General features: G+C 56.3%; 2 protein-coding genes across 2 annotated transcripts; both read right to left on the bottom strand.

Moving 5' to 3' along the window:
• Positions 1–1,141: 1,141 nt before the first annotated feature.
• Positions 1,142–5,450, bottom strand: LOC309404394 (putative G-protein coupled receptor 19). Its single transcript, XM_081998858.1, has one exon. The coding sequence runs from the start codon at positions 4,929–4,931 to the stop codon at positions 3,687–3,689; it is 1,245 nt and encodes a 414-aa protein (XP_081854984.1). The 5' UTR covers positions 4,932–5,450; the 3' UTR covers positions 1,142–3,686.
• Positions 5,451–8,312: 2,862 nt separating this feature from the next.
• Positions 8,313–11,556, bottom strand: LOC309416788 (putative G-protein coupled receptor 19). The gene has a single exon (XM_082014153.1). The coding sequence runs from the start codon at positions 10,796–10,798 to the stop codon at positions 9,554–9,556; it is 1,245 nt and encodes a 414-aa protein (XP_081870279.1). The 5' UTR covers positions 10,799–11,556; the 3' UTR covers positions 8,313–9,553.
• Positions 11,557–12,102: the final 546 nt, after the last annotated feature.

Raw genomic sequence — 12,102 nt, forward strand, 5'->3', positions numbered from 1 at the left:
AGTTTATCCTGAGCTTCAAGGCTGTCCCGCACGTCCTTGCCTCGTTACTTCCCTGCCCCATCAAGGGCAGCAATTCCCTCCGTCCCCCTGAGAACAAGGTGGCACGACAGGCTCGCGCCAGCGACCTGCAGAAGACTTCTTTATCAAGGGCAGAGTTTTGATTTCGCGGGGGAACTCTGGGGGAGGTGGGAAATGCCGCCACGCAGCTGAGATGTGGGGGGAGCCTTTTGCTTTGCAGCAGGGGAGCCCCAGGAGTGTGGGTTGAACTGTCGCTCGACGCGGCTGCAGTCAGCTGTTGGGGGTCTCTGTGCTCTGGAGAAAGCCCTGGGCGAGGGTCGATGCGCTTACCTTGGTCAGGGACCTGCCAGGCAGCAAGTCTGACTCTTCCCGGCTCCCCCTGCGGAGCCCGTCTGCCGAGCGGAGCCCGTCCTCCAGCAACCCGAAGGTTCTGCAGGTCTGTGGGTGACCCAAGGGGCAACTGAAGGGTTGCCAGGAGCAACTGGCAGCAACACGCAAGACGGAACCTCTGGCCACAGCTGTGTCAGGGGGAGGCCCTGCTCAGCGCTGGGAAGGGACCCGCTCGCCTTGTCTTGGCTTTGAGCTCTGCCAAGTGTCTGAGCTCAGCAGTCCTGCGTTGACAGGACCTGCGGGTTTGCAGGGCTGCATGGCTGTTGCCGGATGAGTCCAAGCCCTGTTCTTCTGGAGTGAGAATGGCTCCGCTTACAGTCCCTGCTTTCTCCTGGTCCTGTCAAGAAGGTGCCCTTCTTTGCTCGCCGGGCCCTTGCAGTCCTTCCTCCTCCTCCCCATCCCCTGTGCAGGCATCGCCTTGCCTGGCCACTGATAAGACGGCCTTCCACGCGCTGAGGCCGGGTCGCGAAAGTCACCAAATGGGTGAGCACGAGGCAAAAGAAGAAGCGAGACCTGGCTTTAAAGGGGGTTATAGCTCTGTTAGCGGCCAGACAGCTCACCCTTATGGATGGAGGGCAGTTGACGTTAGGGGCCCTCAGCGTTCATCTCTCCGAAGCAGCACGGAGCAGTCACGCAGCGCGGGCTCTCGCTGCTGACGAGAAAACCAGCCTAATGCTAACACAGCCAATAGCCCGTCTACTTCTTAGGCGGTGTTTTCCACCTGCCTGGAGGCTCGAGTGGCCTCTGCATTTCTGAGCAAGCACTGAAATATAGCTTCACCTCCAGCGCTGTTACCCCATCCTCATGATCGGAGGAGAGCTCCATCCCCGATGGAGCAAGCCAAATTTGCCTCCAGAGTAAACCCCTCCAGCTGCTGGACCCAAGCTGGGTATATGCCCACAAGGTACAGGCGCCTGCGCCCTTGCTCGGCCGGGATGTCGGGCTGGCCCAGCTGCCCTTACCAGCCCAACAGGTCCCCGTAGCCTCCCCTGCCGCGCAGCCTCGTGCCCTGTGCCGGCGGAGCTGAAGGTCAGGCTCTGCAGGGCCGGCGTGTGGGTGCCCGTGTCCCCCAGGCGCAGGCGCCAGTGCCCCTTTCTGATGAGCACGTCAGCGCCATGGGGCGCCGGGGGGTGCAGACGGGCCCCTGCCTCTCCTCAGCGCTCGCCGGCCGGCACAGCCGGTGCCGTTCCCCTTCCCACCAGGACGCAAGCCCCGTCCGGCCCCGTGTGGTTGTTTTCTCAGTGCGCTGGCAGAGAACTAGCGGCAGGAGCCGGCTCCAGCTGCAGCCACAGCTCCCTGCCAGCCTGTCTCCTCTGGGGCGCCTGGTGGGGACCTACTAACACAGGCGGCCGTGGAGGGTGCCGTCAGGCGAGCGTGCGACCGCAGCGCTCGTTTTCCTGCTGCTGCTGGGGAAAAGCCCCGATGTGCTGCAGGTGCCCCAGGCGTAGGTCGGAAGAAGGGACTCGGGCCTGGAGGCGCGCTGCGCAGAAGACGTGAGGCGCCCCTGGGTGCCTGGTACAGCCGTGGCCCCTTTTGACGAGCAGGTCTTCTCCCCGGTGGTGCCCAGCCCTGGCTTGTGGGTGGGTGCCACAGGCTGGGTGTAGAAGCAGCTGGAGAGGAGGCAGGGTGGGCAAGGCCGAGGGGAGGACTTTTCCCAGGCGGTTTGGGCCACGACACCTGTGCAGAGGTGCAAGGCCGAAGCTGCACAAGCGTTCGGCGCTGGCCTGATGCTGAGCCTAGCAGGGCAGCGGGAATTTTAGCTCTGATGTCAGTGGGCTCAGGGTTATGGCAGCGTTGCCCACGTATGGCCATCTTCCCCGTGGGGTCTGAGCAAGAAGAAAGGCAACGAAGCTGGTGAAGGGTCTAGAGCTGAAGTCTTATGAGGAGCGGCTGAGGGAACTGGGATTGTTTGGAGTGGAGAAGAGGAGGCTGAGGGGAGACCTTATCGCTCTCTACAACTACCTGAAAGTGGGTGGTGGCGACGTGGGTGTTGGTGTCTTGTCGCAAGAAAGCAGCGATAGAAGGAGTGGAAATGGCCTCAGGTTGTGCCAGGGGAGGTTTAGACTAGGTATTAGGAAAGATCTTCCCTGAGAGAGTGCTCAAACATTGGCACAGGCTGCCCAGGGAGGCGGTGGAGTCACCATCACTGGAAGTGTTCAAAAAAGCATGTAGACGTGGCACTGGGGGACATGGTTCAGTGGGCATGGTGGTGTGGGGTTGATGGTTGGACTGGATGATCTTAAAGGTCTTTTCCAACCGTAATGATTGTGTGTCCTGTGTCAGCCAGGGTAGAGTTACTTTTCTTCACAGCAGCTAGTGGGAGGCTATGTTTTGGATTTGGGATGAGACAATATTGATAACGTGCTGGTGTTCTGAGTTGTTGATACGCAGTCAAGGACAGTCCAGCTTGTCGTGCTGGCCTGCTAGCAAGAAGGCGTGAGAGTGCACGGGAAGCTGGGAGGGGACACAGCTGGGACAGCTGACCCAGGCTGACCAAAGAGATATTCCATACCATATAACGTCATGCCCAGTATATAAAGCTGGGAAGAAGTGGAAGGAAGGGGTGGAGGGACGTTTGGCGTTATGGCGTTTGTCTTCCCAGGAGACCGTTACACAGGATGGAGCCCTGCTTCCCTGGAGATGGCTGAGCACCTGCCTGCCCATGGGGGGTGGCGAATGGATGCCTTGTTTTGCTTTGCTTGTGTGTGCAGCTTTTGCTTTAGCTATTAAACTGTCTTTATCTCAAACCATGAGTTTTCTCACTTTCACCCTTCCGATTCTCTCCCCCGTTCCGCCCTGGGGGAGTGAGCAAGTGGCTGCGTGGTGCTTAGTTGATGGCTGGGGCTAAACCACGACCGTGTGTGATTCTGTGAAGAAGGAAAGCCCTGGTGCAAAAGTATACCTAAGGCTCTAACAAGAGGAGGTAGAGCTGGCTTTGGGTGGATTTAGGCGTTCCTACGTGGCGGCCAATGTACGGGGATGAAAAAACGCCGTGTTCTTCCTTTCACTTTTTCCCTGTGCACAGAGAGCGCAAGAGCTTTTCTGCTTTGTGAAAAAGTGATGCTCGTGATTCAAGGAGAGTGCTTCCAAAAAGCAGAATGTAACTGAAAGGCAGTAGACTGCACACATCAAAATCAATGCATTTAATAAAGTAAAACAATTTTTTTTACTTATCTAAAAATGGTGCTAAAACTATACAAATATACGTTGGTTCAGAAGCGAGAGAAATCTTCTGTTTCCGGGGGTGCATGGTAATTTTTCAAATCAAAAGCAGGCAACTAGACAAAGGTATTTGGGGGATTGGCCTGAATCGGCCGGGCAAGCTTCTTTTCCTTTGCTTCTCTGTTAAAAACGTCATAGAGGGAGTCTTTGGTGAGAGTTTTGGCCGGCGCTGGGATTTCTGCGGTGCCAACGTGATTTTTTTTGCCTATCCTGGAACAGGTGGTGATGGTGTATGTGTTGCTTCTGTAGCACTTCATGGCGGACATGCAGAAAGTCTCTTTCACCCCTCGTCTGAAGTTGGCGTTGTACAGGGAGTAGAGGGTTGGCTTAGAGGCTGAAGAACTGAAGGAGATCCAGGTGATGGCCAGGAAAACCAAGGAGCTCTTTCGGTAGTCTGTTTCCTGCGGGTGCCACAGCTGTAGCACGTAGAAAGGGAGCCAGGAGAGGAGGAACACCGAGTTTAACGTCAAGAACATCTTGATGGTTTTCACTTTTGTTCGTGGGACAATATTCGTTGTCCTCCTGATAGTCTTGCCATCGGTGCCCATTCTCCAAATGTACCTGATGACCTTCTGGTAGGAGAGGATAATGAGGAGGGATGGGATCACAAACCCCACCAAGAGGTGGACGACACTGTAGACGACTCCTCCCCAAGAGTCTGGGAGAAAAAAGTTGCAGTGGTCGTCGCTGTTGGAGCCATAGAAAAAGAAAGCTGGCGATGCAAGTACGGCATCATAGAACCAAGAGGACAGAATCATTTTCTTGGCTTCCTCCCGCGACACTTTGAAGCTCAGGGGGTAGACGATAGTGTAGAAGCGATCCACGCATATAGAGAGGAGCACGTATATCTGGGCTCCAGGGGTGAGGAACTGTATGTACCTTACCAGCTTGCACGTGACGTTCCCCAGCATCCACCTGCCGTAGGTAAACTGGAGCAGCACGAAGGGTGCGCTTGCCACGCTGATGAGAAGGTCTGCACAAGCCATGGAGACAACAAAGTAGTTGGTGGTGGATCGTGTCCTCCTGCTCCTGTGGCTGACTAAGCAAACGAGGGAGTTTCCCAAGACGGAAACCAGCCACAACGCTCCCAACACCATGCTGGCTGCTGCGATTTCCCCCGGCCTCAGGTCATAGCGCCAGGCAGTGTGGTTCCTGCTTGAGCCGTGTCCTGTGGGTGACTCCGTCCCCTGGTAGCCAGCAGGAGGCATGGAGGTTTCGGGGTAGCTCTTGTTGTGCAGCAGGAGCAAGAAGGTAGGGAGAAGAAAAGGGCCGCTGCTGTTATCCATGCTGTGGGCAACCATGGCCACGTCTTTTGCTCAGGCTGCAACGAAGAGCCAAGAGCAAAGGTTATCTTTAACAAGTGTGTGTGAAAAACCTACCTGACCCAATGAAAGGTAATTGTAAGTAGTACTCGCGCTGCTTAACGGCGTGGGTTTCAGAGAGGCGGTCAGAAATGTACGGTGAGACTATCTGGCAGAGCAGAGGCCATTAGGTCTCGCGCAGGTTTTTAGTATCAGCCTGACTGTGTTAGGAGAGGCATTTGTGTCCTCTGCAAGACAAAGGTCCCTTTTGCGGAGGGAGACTGGGCTGAAGGTTCACCAGTGCTGGTGCCCTGCAAGCGGAGTGAGCGGATTATGCCCCAGCGCTCCCAGACATGAGCTGTACTTCCCGCTGTCCCTGGAAGTGGCAAAACCCCAGACCAAGCGTGTCCCTGCTCACTCGACTTGACATGAATGCATCGAGTAGGTAGTCAAAGGAGGGGTTTCTTGTACCGACCGAGAGGTGGAATGGGGAGAAATATTTTGCACAATAGGAACGTCCTCATTGGTAAGGCTACAAGCAGCCAGAGCCTGCTGCCATCCAACCATTAGTGGCATGGGTGTAAGCAAGCCCAAGAGCCCTGCAGCTTTTTCTTTCTGGACGCAGTTTTGGAAGGTAAGCCAGGTCTGTCCTTGAAGGCGAGGGAAAGCTCAGCACAGGTGAAGGGCAGCAAGGGTCTGGCAAGCAAAGAAGGGCACCTTCTTGACAGGACAAGGAGAAAGGGGGGACTGTAAGCCGAGTCATTCACGCTTCAGGAGGACAGGGGTTGGAGTCATATGGCAACCCCCGCGCAGCCCTGCAAACATGTAGGTATTTGTCAGCAAGCTGGGTGGGCGCTCCTCACCGTGCATCCTCCCCAGCCCTTGCCGAGTGAGGACGTTTTCATCAGGAGCTGGGCACTGTATACCTTAAAGAGTTTATCCTGAGCTTCAAGGCTGTCCCCGCACGTCCTTGCCTCGTTACTTCCCTGCCCCATCAAGGGCAGCAATTCCCTCCGTCCCCCTGAGAACAAGGTGGCACGACAGGCTCGCGCCAGCGACCTGCAGAAGACTTCTTTATCAAGGGCAGAGTTTTGATTTCACGGGGGAACTCTGGGGGAGGTGGGAAATGCCGCCACGCAGCTGAGATGTGGGGGGAGCCTTTTGCTTTGCAGCAGGGGAGCCCCAGGAGTGTGGGTTGAACTGTCGCTCGACGCGGCTGCAGTCAGCTGTTGGGGGTCTCTGTGCTCTGGAGAAAGCCCTGGGCGAGGGTCGATGCGCTTACCTTGGTCAGGGACCTGCCAGGCAGCAAGTCTGACTCTTCCCGGCTCCCCCTGCGGAGCCCGTCTGCCGAGCGGAGCCCGTCCTCCAGCAACCCGAAGGTTCTGCGGGTCTGTGGGTGACCCAAGGGGCAACTGAAGGGTTGCCAGGAGCAACTGGCAGCAACACGCAAGACGGAACCTCTGGCCACAGCTGTGTCAGGGGGAGGCCCCTGCTCAGCGCTGGGAAGGGACCCGCTCGCCTTGTCTTGGCTTTGAGCTCTGCCAAGTGTCTGAGCTCAGCAGTCCTGCGTTGACAGGACCTGCGGGTTTGCAGGGCTGCATGGCTGTTGCCGGATGAGTCCAAGCCCTGTTCTTCTGGAGTGAGAATGGCTCCGCTTACAGTCCCTGCTTTCTCCTGGTCCTGTCAAGAAGGTGCCCTTCTTTGCTCGCCGGGCCCTTGCAGTCCTTCCTCCTCCTCCCCATCCCCTGTGCAGGCATCGCCTTGCCTGGCCACTGATAAGACGGCCTTCCACGCGCTGAGGCCGGGTCGCGAAAGTCACCAAATGGGTGAGCACGAGGCAAAAGAAGAAGCGAGACCTGGCTTTAAAGGGGGTTATAGCTCTGTTAGCGGCCAGACAGCTCACCCTTATGGATGGAGGGCAGTTGACGTTAGGGGCCCTCAGCGTTCATCTCTCCGAAGCAGCACGGAGCAGTCACGCAGCGCGGGCTCTCGCTGCTGACGAGAAAACCAGCCCTAATGCTAACACAGCCAATAGCCCGTCTACTTCTTAGGCGGTGTTTTCCACCTGCCTGGAGGCTCGAGTGGCCTCTGCATTTCTGAGCAAGCACTGAAATATAGCTTCACCTCCAGCGCTGTTACCCCATCCTCATGATCGGAGGAGAGCTCCATCCCCGATGGAGCAAGCCAAATTTGCCTCCAGAGTAAACCCCTCCAGCTGCTGGACCCAAGCTGGGTATATGCCCACAAGGTACAGGCGCCTGCGCCCTTGCTCGGCCGGGATGTCGGGCTGGCCCAGCTGCCCTTACCAGCCCAACAGGTCCCCGTAGCCTCCCCTGCCGCGCAGCCTCGTGCCCTGTGCCGGCGGAGCTGAAGGTCAGGCTCTGCAGGGCCGGCGTGTGGGTGCCCGTGTCCCCCAGGCGCAGGCGCCAGTGCCCCTTTCTGATGAGCACGTCAGCGCCATGGGGCGCCGGGGGGTGCAGACGGGCCCCTGCCTCTCCTCAGCGCTCGCCGGCCGGCACAGCCGGTGCCGTTCCCCTTCCCACCAGGACGCAAGCCCCGTCCGGCCCCGTGTGGTTGTTTTCTCAGTGCGCTGGCAGAGAACTAGCGGCAGGAGCCGGCTCCAGCTGCAGCCACAGCTCCCTGCCAGCCTGTCTCCTCTGGGGCGCCTGGTGGGGACCTACTAACACAGGCGGCCGTGGAGGGTGCCGTCAGGCGAGCGTGCGACCGCAGCGCTCGTTTTCCTGCTGCTGCTGGGGAAAAGCCCCGATGTGCTGCAGGTGCCCCAGGCGTAGGTCGGAAGAAGGGACTCGGGCCTGGAGGCGCGCTGCGCAGAAGACGTGAGGCGCCCCTGGGTGCCTGGTACAGCCGTGGCCCCTTTTGACGAGCAGGTCTTCTCCCCGGTGGTGCCCAGCCCTGGCTTGTGGGTGGGTGCCACAGGCTGGGTGTAGAAGCAGCTGGAGAGGAGGCAGGGTGGGCAAGGCCGAGGGGAGGACTTTTCCCAGGCGGTTTGGGCCACGACACCTGTGCAGAGGTGCAAGGCCGAAGCTGCACAAGCGTTCGGCGCTGGCCTGATGCTGAGCCTAGCAGGGCAGCGGGAATTTTAGCTCTGATGTCAGTGGGCTCAGGGTTATGGCAGCGTTGCCCACGTATGGCCATCTTCCCCGTGGGGTCTGAGCAAGAAGAAAGGCAACGAAGCTGGTGAAGGGTCTAGAGCTGAAGTCTTATGAGGAGCGGCTGAGGGAACTGGGATTGTTTGGAGTGGAGAAGAGGAGGCTGAGGGGAGACCTTATCGCTCTCTACAACTACCTGAAAGTGGGTGGTGGCGACGTGGGTGTTGGTGTCTTGTCGCAAGAAAGCAGCGATAGAAGGAGTGGAAATGGCCTCAGGTTGCGCCAGGGGAGGTTTAGACTAGGTATTAGGAAAGATCTTCCCTGAGAGAGTGCTCAAACATTGGCACAGGCTGCCCAGGGAGGCGGTGGAGTCACCATCACTGGAAGTGTTCAAAAAAGCATGTAGACGTGGCACTGGGGGACATGGTTCAGTGGGCATGGTGGTGTGGGGTTGATGGTTGGACTGGATGATCTTAAAGGTCTTTTCCAACCGTAATGATTGTGTGTCCTGTGTCAGCCAGGGTAGAGTTACTTTTCTTCACAGCAGCTAGTGGGAGGCTATGTTTTGGATTTGGGATGAGACAATATTGATAACGTGCTGGTGTTCTGAGTTGTTGATACGCAGTCAAGGACAGTCCAGCTTGTCGTGCTGGCCTGCTAGCAAGAAGGCGTGAGAGTGCACGGGAAGCTGGGAGGGGACACAGCTGGGACAGCTGACCCAGGCTGACCAAAGAGATATTCCATACCATATAACGTCATGCCCAGTATATAAAGCTGGGAAGAAGTGGAAGGAAGGGGTGGAGGGACGTTTGGCGTTATGGCGTTTGTCTTCCCAGGAGACCGTTACACAGGATGGAGCCCTGCTTCCCTGGAGATGGCTGAGCACCTGCCTGCCCATGGGGGGTGGCGAATGGATGCCTTGTTTTGCTTTGCTTGTGTGTGCAGCTTTTGCTTTAGCTATTAAACTGTCTTTATCTCAAACCATGAGTTTTCTCACTTTCACCCTTCCGATTCTCTCCCCCGTTCCGCCCTGGGGGAGTGAGCAAGTGGCTGCGTGGTGCTTAGTTGATGGCTGGGGCTAAACCACGACCGTGTGTGATTCTGTGAAGAAGGAAAGCCCTGGTGCAAAAGTATACCTAAGGCTCTAACAAGAGGAGGTAGAGCTGGCTTTGGGTGGATTTAGGCGTTCCTACGTGGCGGCCAATGTACGGGGATGAAAAAACGCCGTGTTCTTCCTTTCACTTTTTCCCTGTGCACAGAGAGCGCAAGAGCTTTTCTGCTTTGTGAAAAAGTGATGCTCGTGATTCAAGGAGAGTGCTTCCAAAAAGCAGAATGTAACTGAAAGGCAGTAGACTGCACACATCAAAATCAATGCATTTAATAAAGTAAAACAATTTTTTTTACTTATCTAAAAATGGTGCTAAAACTATACAAATATACGTTGGTTCAGAAGCGAGAGAAATCTTCTGTTTCCGGGGGTGCATGGTAATTTTTCAAATCAAAAGCAGGCAACTAGACAAAGGTATTTGGGGGATTGGCCTGAATCGGCCGGGCAAGCTTCTTTTCCTTTGCTTCTCTGTTAAAAACGTCATAGAGGGAGTCTTTGGTGAGAGTTTTGGCCGGCGCTGGGATTTCTGCGGTGCCAACGTGATTTTTTTTGCCTATCCTGGAACAGGTGGTGATGGTGTATGTGTTGCTTCTGTAGCACTTCATGGCGGACATGCAGAAAGTCTCTTTCACCCCTCGTCTGAAGTTGGCGTTGTACAGGGAGTAGAGGGTTGGCTTAGAGGCTGAAGAACTGAAGGAGATCCAGGTGATGGCCAGGAAAACCAAGGAGCTCTTTCGGTAGTCTGTTTCCTGCGGGTGCCACAGCTGTAGCACGTAGAAAGGGAGCCAGGAGAGGAGGAACACCGAGTTTAACGTCAAGAACATCTTGATGGTTTTCACTTTTGTTCGTGGGACAATATTCGTTGTCCTCCTGATAGTCTTGCCATCGGTGCCCATTCTCCAAATGTACCTGATGACCTTCTGGTAGGAGAGGATAATGAGGAGGGATGGGATCACAAACCCCACCAAGAGGTGGACGACACTGTAGACGACTCCTCCCCAAGAGTCTGGGAGAAAAAAGTTGCAGTGGTCGTCGCTGTTGGAGCCATAGAAAAAGAAAGCTGGCGATGCAAGTACGGCATCATAGAACCAAGAGGACAGAATCATTTTCTTGGCTTCCTCCCGCGACACTTTGAAGCTCAGGGGGTAGACGATAGTGTAGAAGCGATCCACGCATATAGAGAGGAGCACGTATATCTGGGCTCCAGGGGTGAGGAACTGTATGTACCTTACCAGCTTGCACGTGACGTTCCCCAGCATCCACCTGCCGTAGGTAAACTGGAGCAGCACGAAGGGTGCGCTTGCCACGCTGATGAGAAGGTCTGCACAAGCCATGGAGACAACAAAGTAGTTGGTGGTGGATCGTGTCCTCCTGCTCCTGTGGCTGACTAAGCAAACGAGGGAGTTTCCCAAGACGGAAACCAGCCACAACGCTCCCAACACCATGCTGGCTGCTGCGATTTCCCCCGGCCTCAGGTCATAGCGCCAGGCAGTGTGGTTCCTGCTTGAGCCGTGTCCTGTGGGTGACTCCGTCCCCTGGTAGCCAGCAGGAGGCATGGAGGTTTCGGGGTAGCTCTTGTTGTGCAGCAGGAGCAAGAAGGTAGGGAGAAGAAAAGGGCCGCTGCTGTTATCCATGCTGTGGGCAACCATGGCCACGTCTTTTGCTCAGGCTGCAACGAAGAGCCAAGAGCAAAGGTTATCTTTAACAAGTGTGTGTGAAAAACCTACCTGACCCAATGAAAGGTAATTGTAAGTAGTACTCGCGCTGCTTAACGGCGTGGGTTTCAGAGAGGCGGTCAGAAATGTACGGTGAGACTATCTGGCAGAGCAGAGGCCATTAGGTCTCGCGCAGGTTTTTAGTATCAGCCTGACTGTGTTAGGAGAGGCATTTGTGTCCTCTGCAAGACAAAGGTCCCTTTTGCGGAGGGAGACTGGGCTGAAGGTTCACCAGTGCTGGTGCCCTGCAAGCGGAGTGAGCGGATTATGCCCCAGCGCTCCCAGACATGAGCTGTACTTCCCGCTGTCCCTGGAAGTGGCAAAACCCCAGACCAAGCGTGTCCCTGCTCACTCGACTTGACATGAATGCATCGAGTAGGTAGTCAAAGGAGGGGTTTCTTGTACCGACCGAGAGGTGGAATGGGGAGAAATATTTTGCACAATAGGAACGTCCTCATTGGTAAGGCTACAAGCAGCCAGAGCCTGCTGCCATCCAACCATTAGTGGCATGGGTGTAAGCAAGCCCAAGAGCCCTGCAGCTTTTTGTTTCTGGACGCAGTTTTGGAAGGTAAGCCAGGTCTGTCCTTGAAGGCGAGGGAAAGCTCAGCACAGGTGAAGGGCAGCAAGGGTCTGGCAAGCAAAGAAGGGCACCTTCTTGACAGGACAAGGAGAAAGGGGGAACTGTAAGCCGAGTCATTCACGCTTCAGGAGGACAGGGGTTGGAGTCATATGGCAACCCCCGCGCAGCCCTGCAAACATGTAGGTATTTGTCAGCAAGCTGGGTGGGCGCTCCTCACCGTGCATCCTCCCCAGCCCTTGCCGAGTGAGGACGTTTTCATCAGGAGCTGGGCACTGTATACCTTAAAGAGTTTATCCTGAGCTTCAAGGCTGTCCCCGCACGTCCTTGCCTCGTTACTTCCCTGCCCCATCAAGGGCAGCAATTCCCTCCGTCCCCCTGAGAACAAGGTGGCACGACAGGCTCGCGCCAGCGACCTGCAGAAGACTTCTTTATCAAGGGCAGAGTTTTGATTTCGCGGGGGAACTCTGGGGGAGGTGGGAAATGCCGCCACGCAGCTGAGATGTGGGGGGAGCCTTTTGCTTTGCAGCAGGGGAGCCCCAGGAGTGTGGGTTGAACTGTCGCTCGACGCGGCTGCAGTCAGCTGTTGGGGGTCTCTGTGCTCTGGAGAAAGCCCTGGGCGAGGGTCGATGCGCTTACCTTGGTCAGGGACCTGCCAGGC

Source organism: Phaethon aethereus (genome assembly GCF_964289735.1).
Source record: "Phaethon aethereus genome assembly, chromosome: 1".
NCBI lineage: Eukaryota > Metazoa > Chordata > Aves > Phaethontiformes > Phaethontidae > Phaethon > Phaethon aethereus.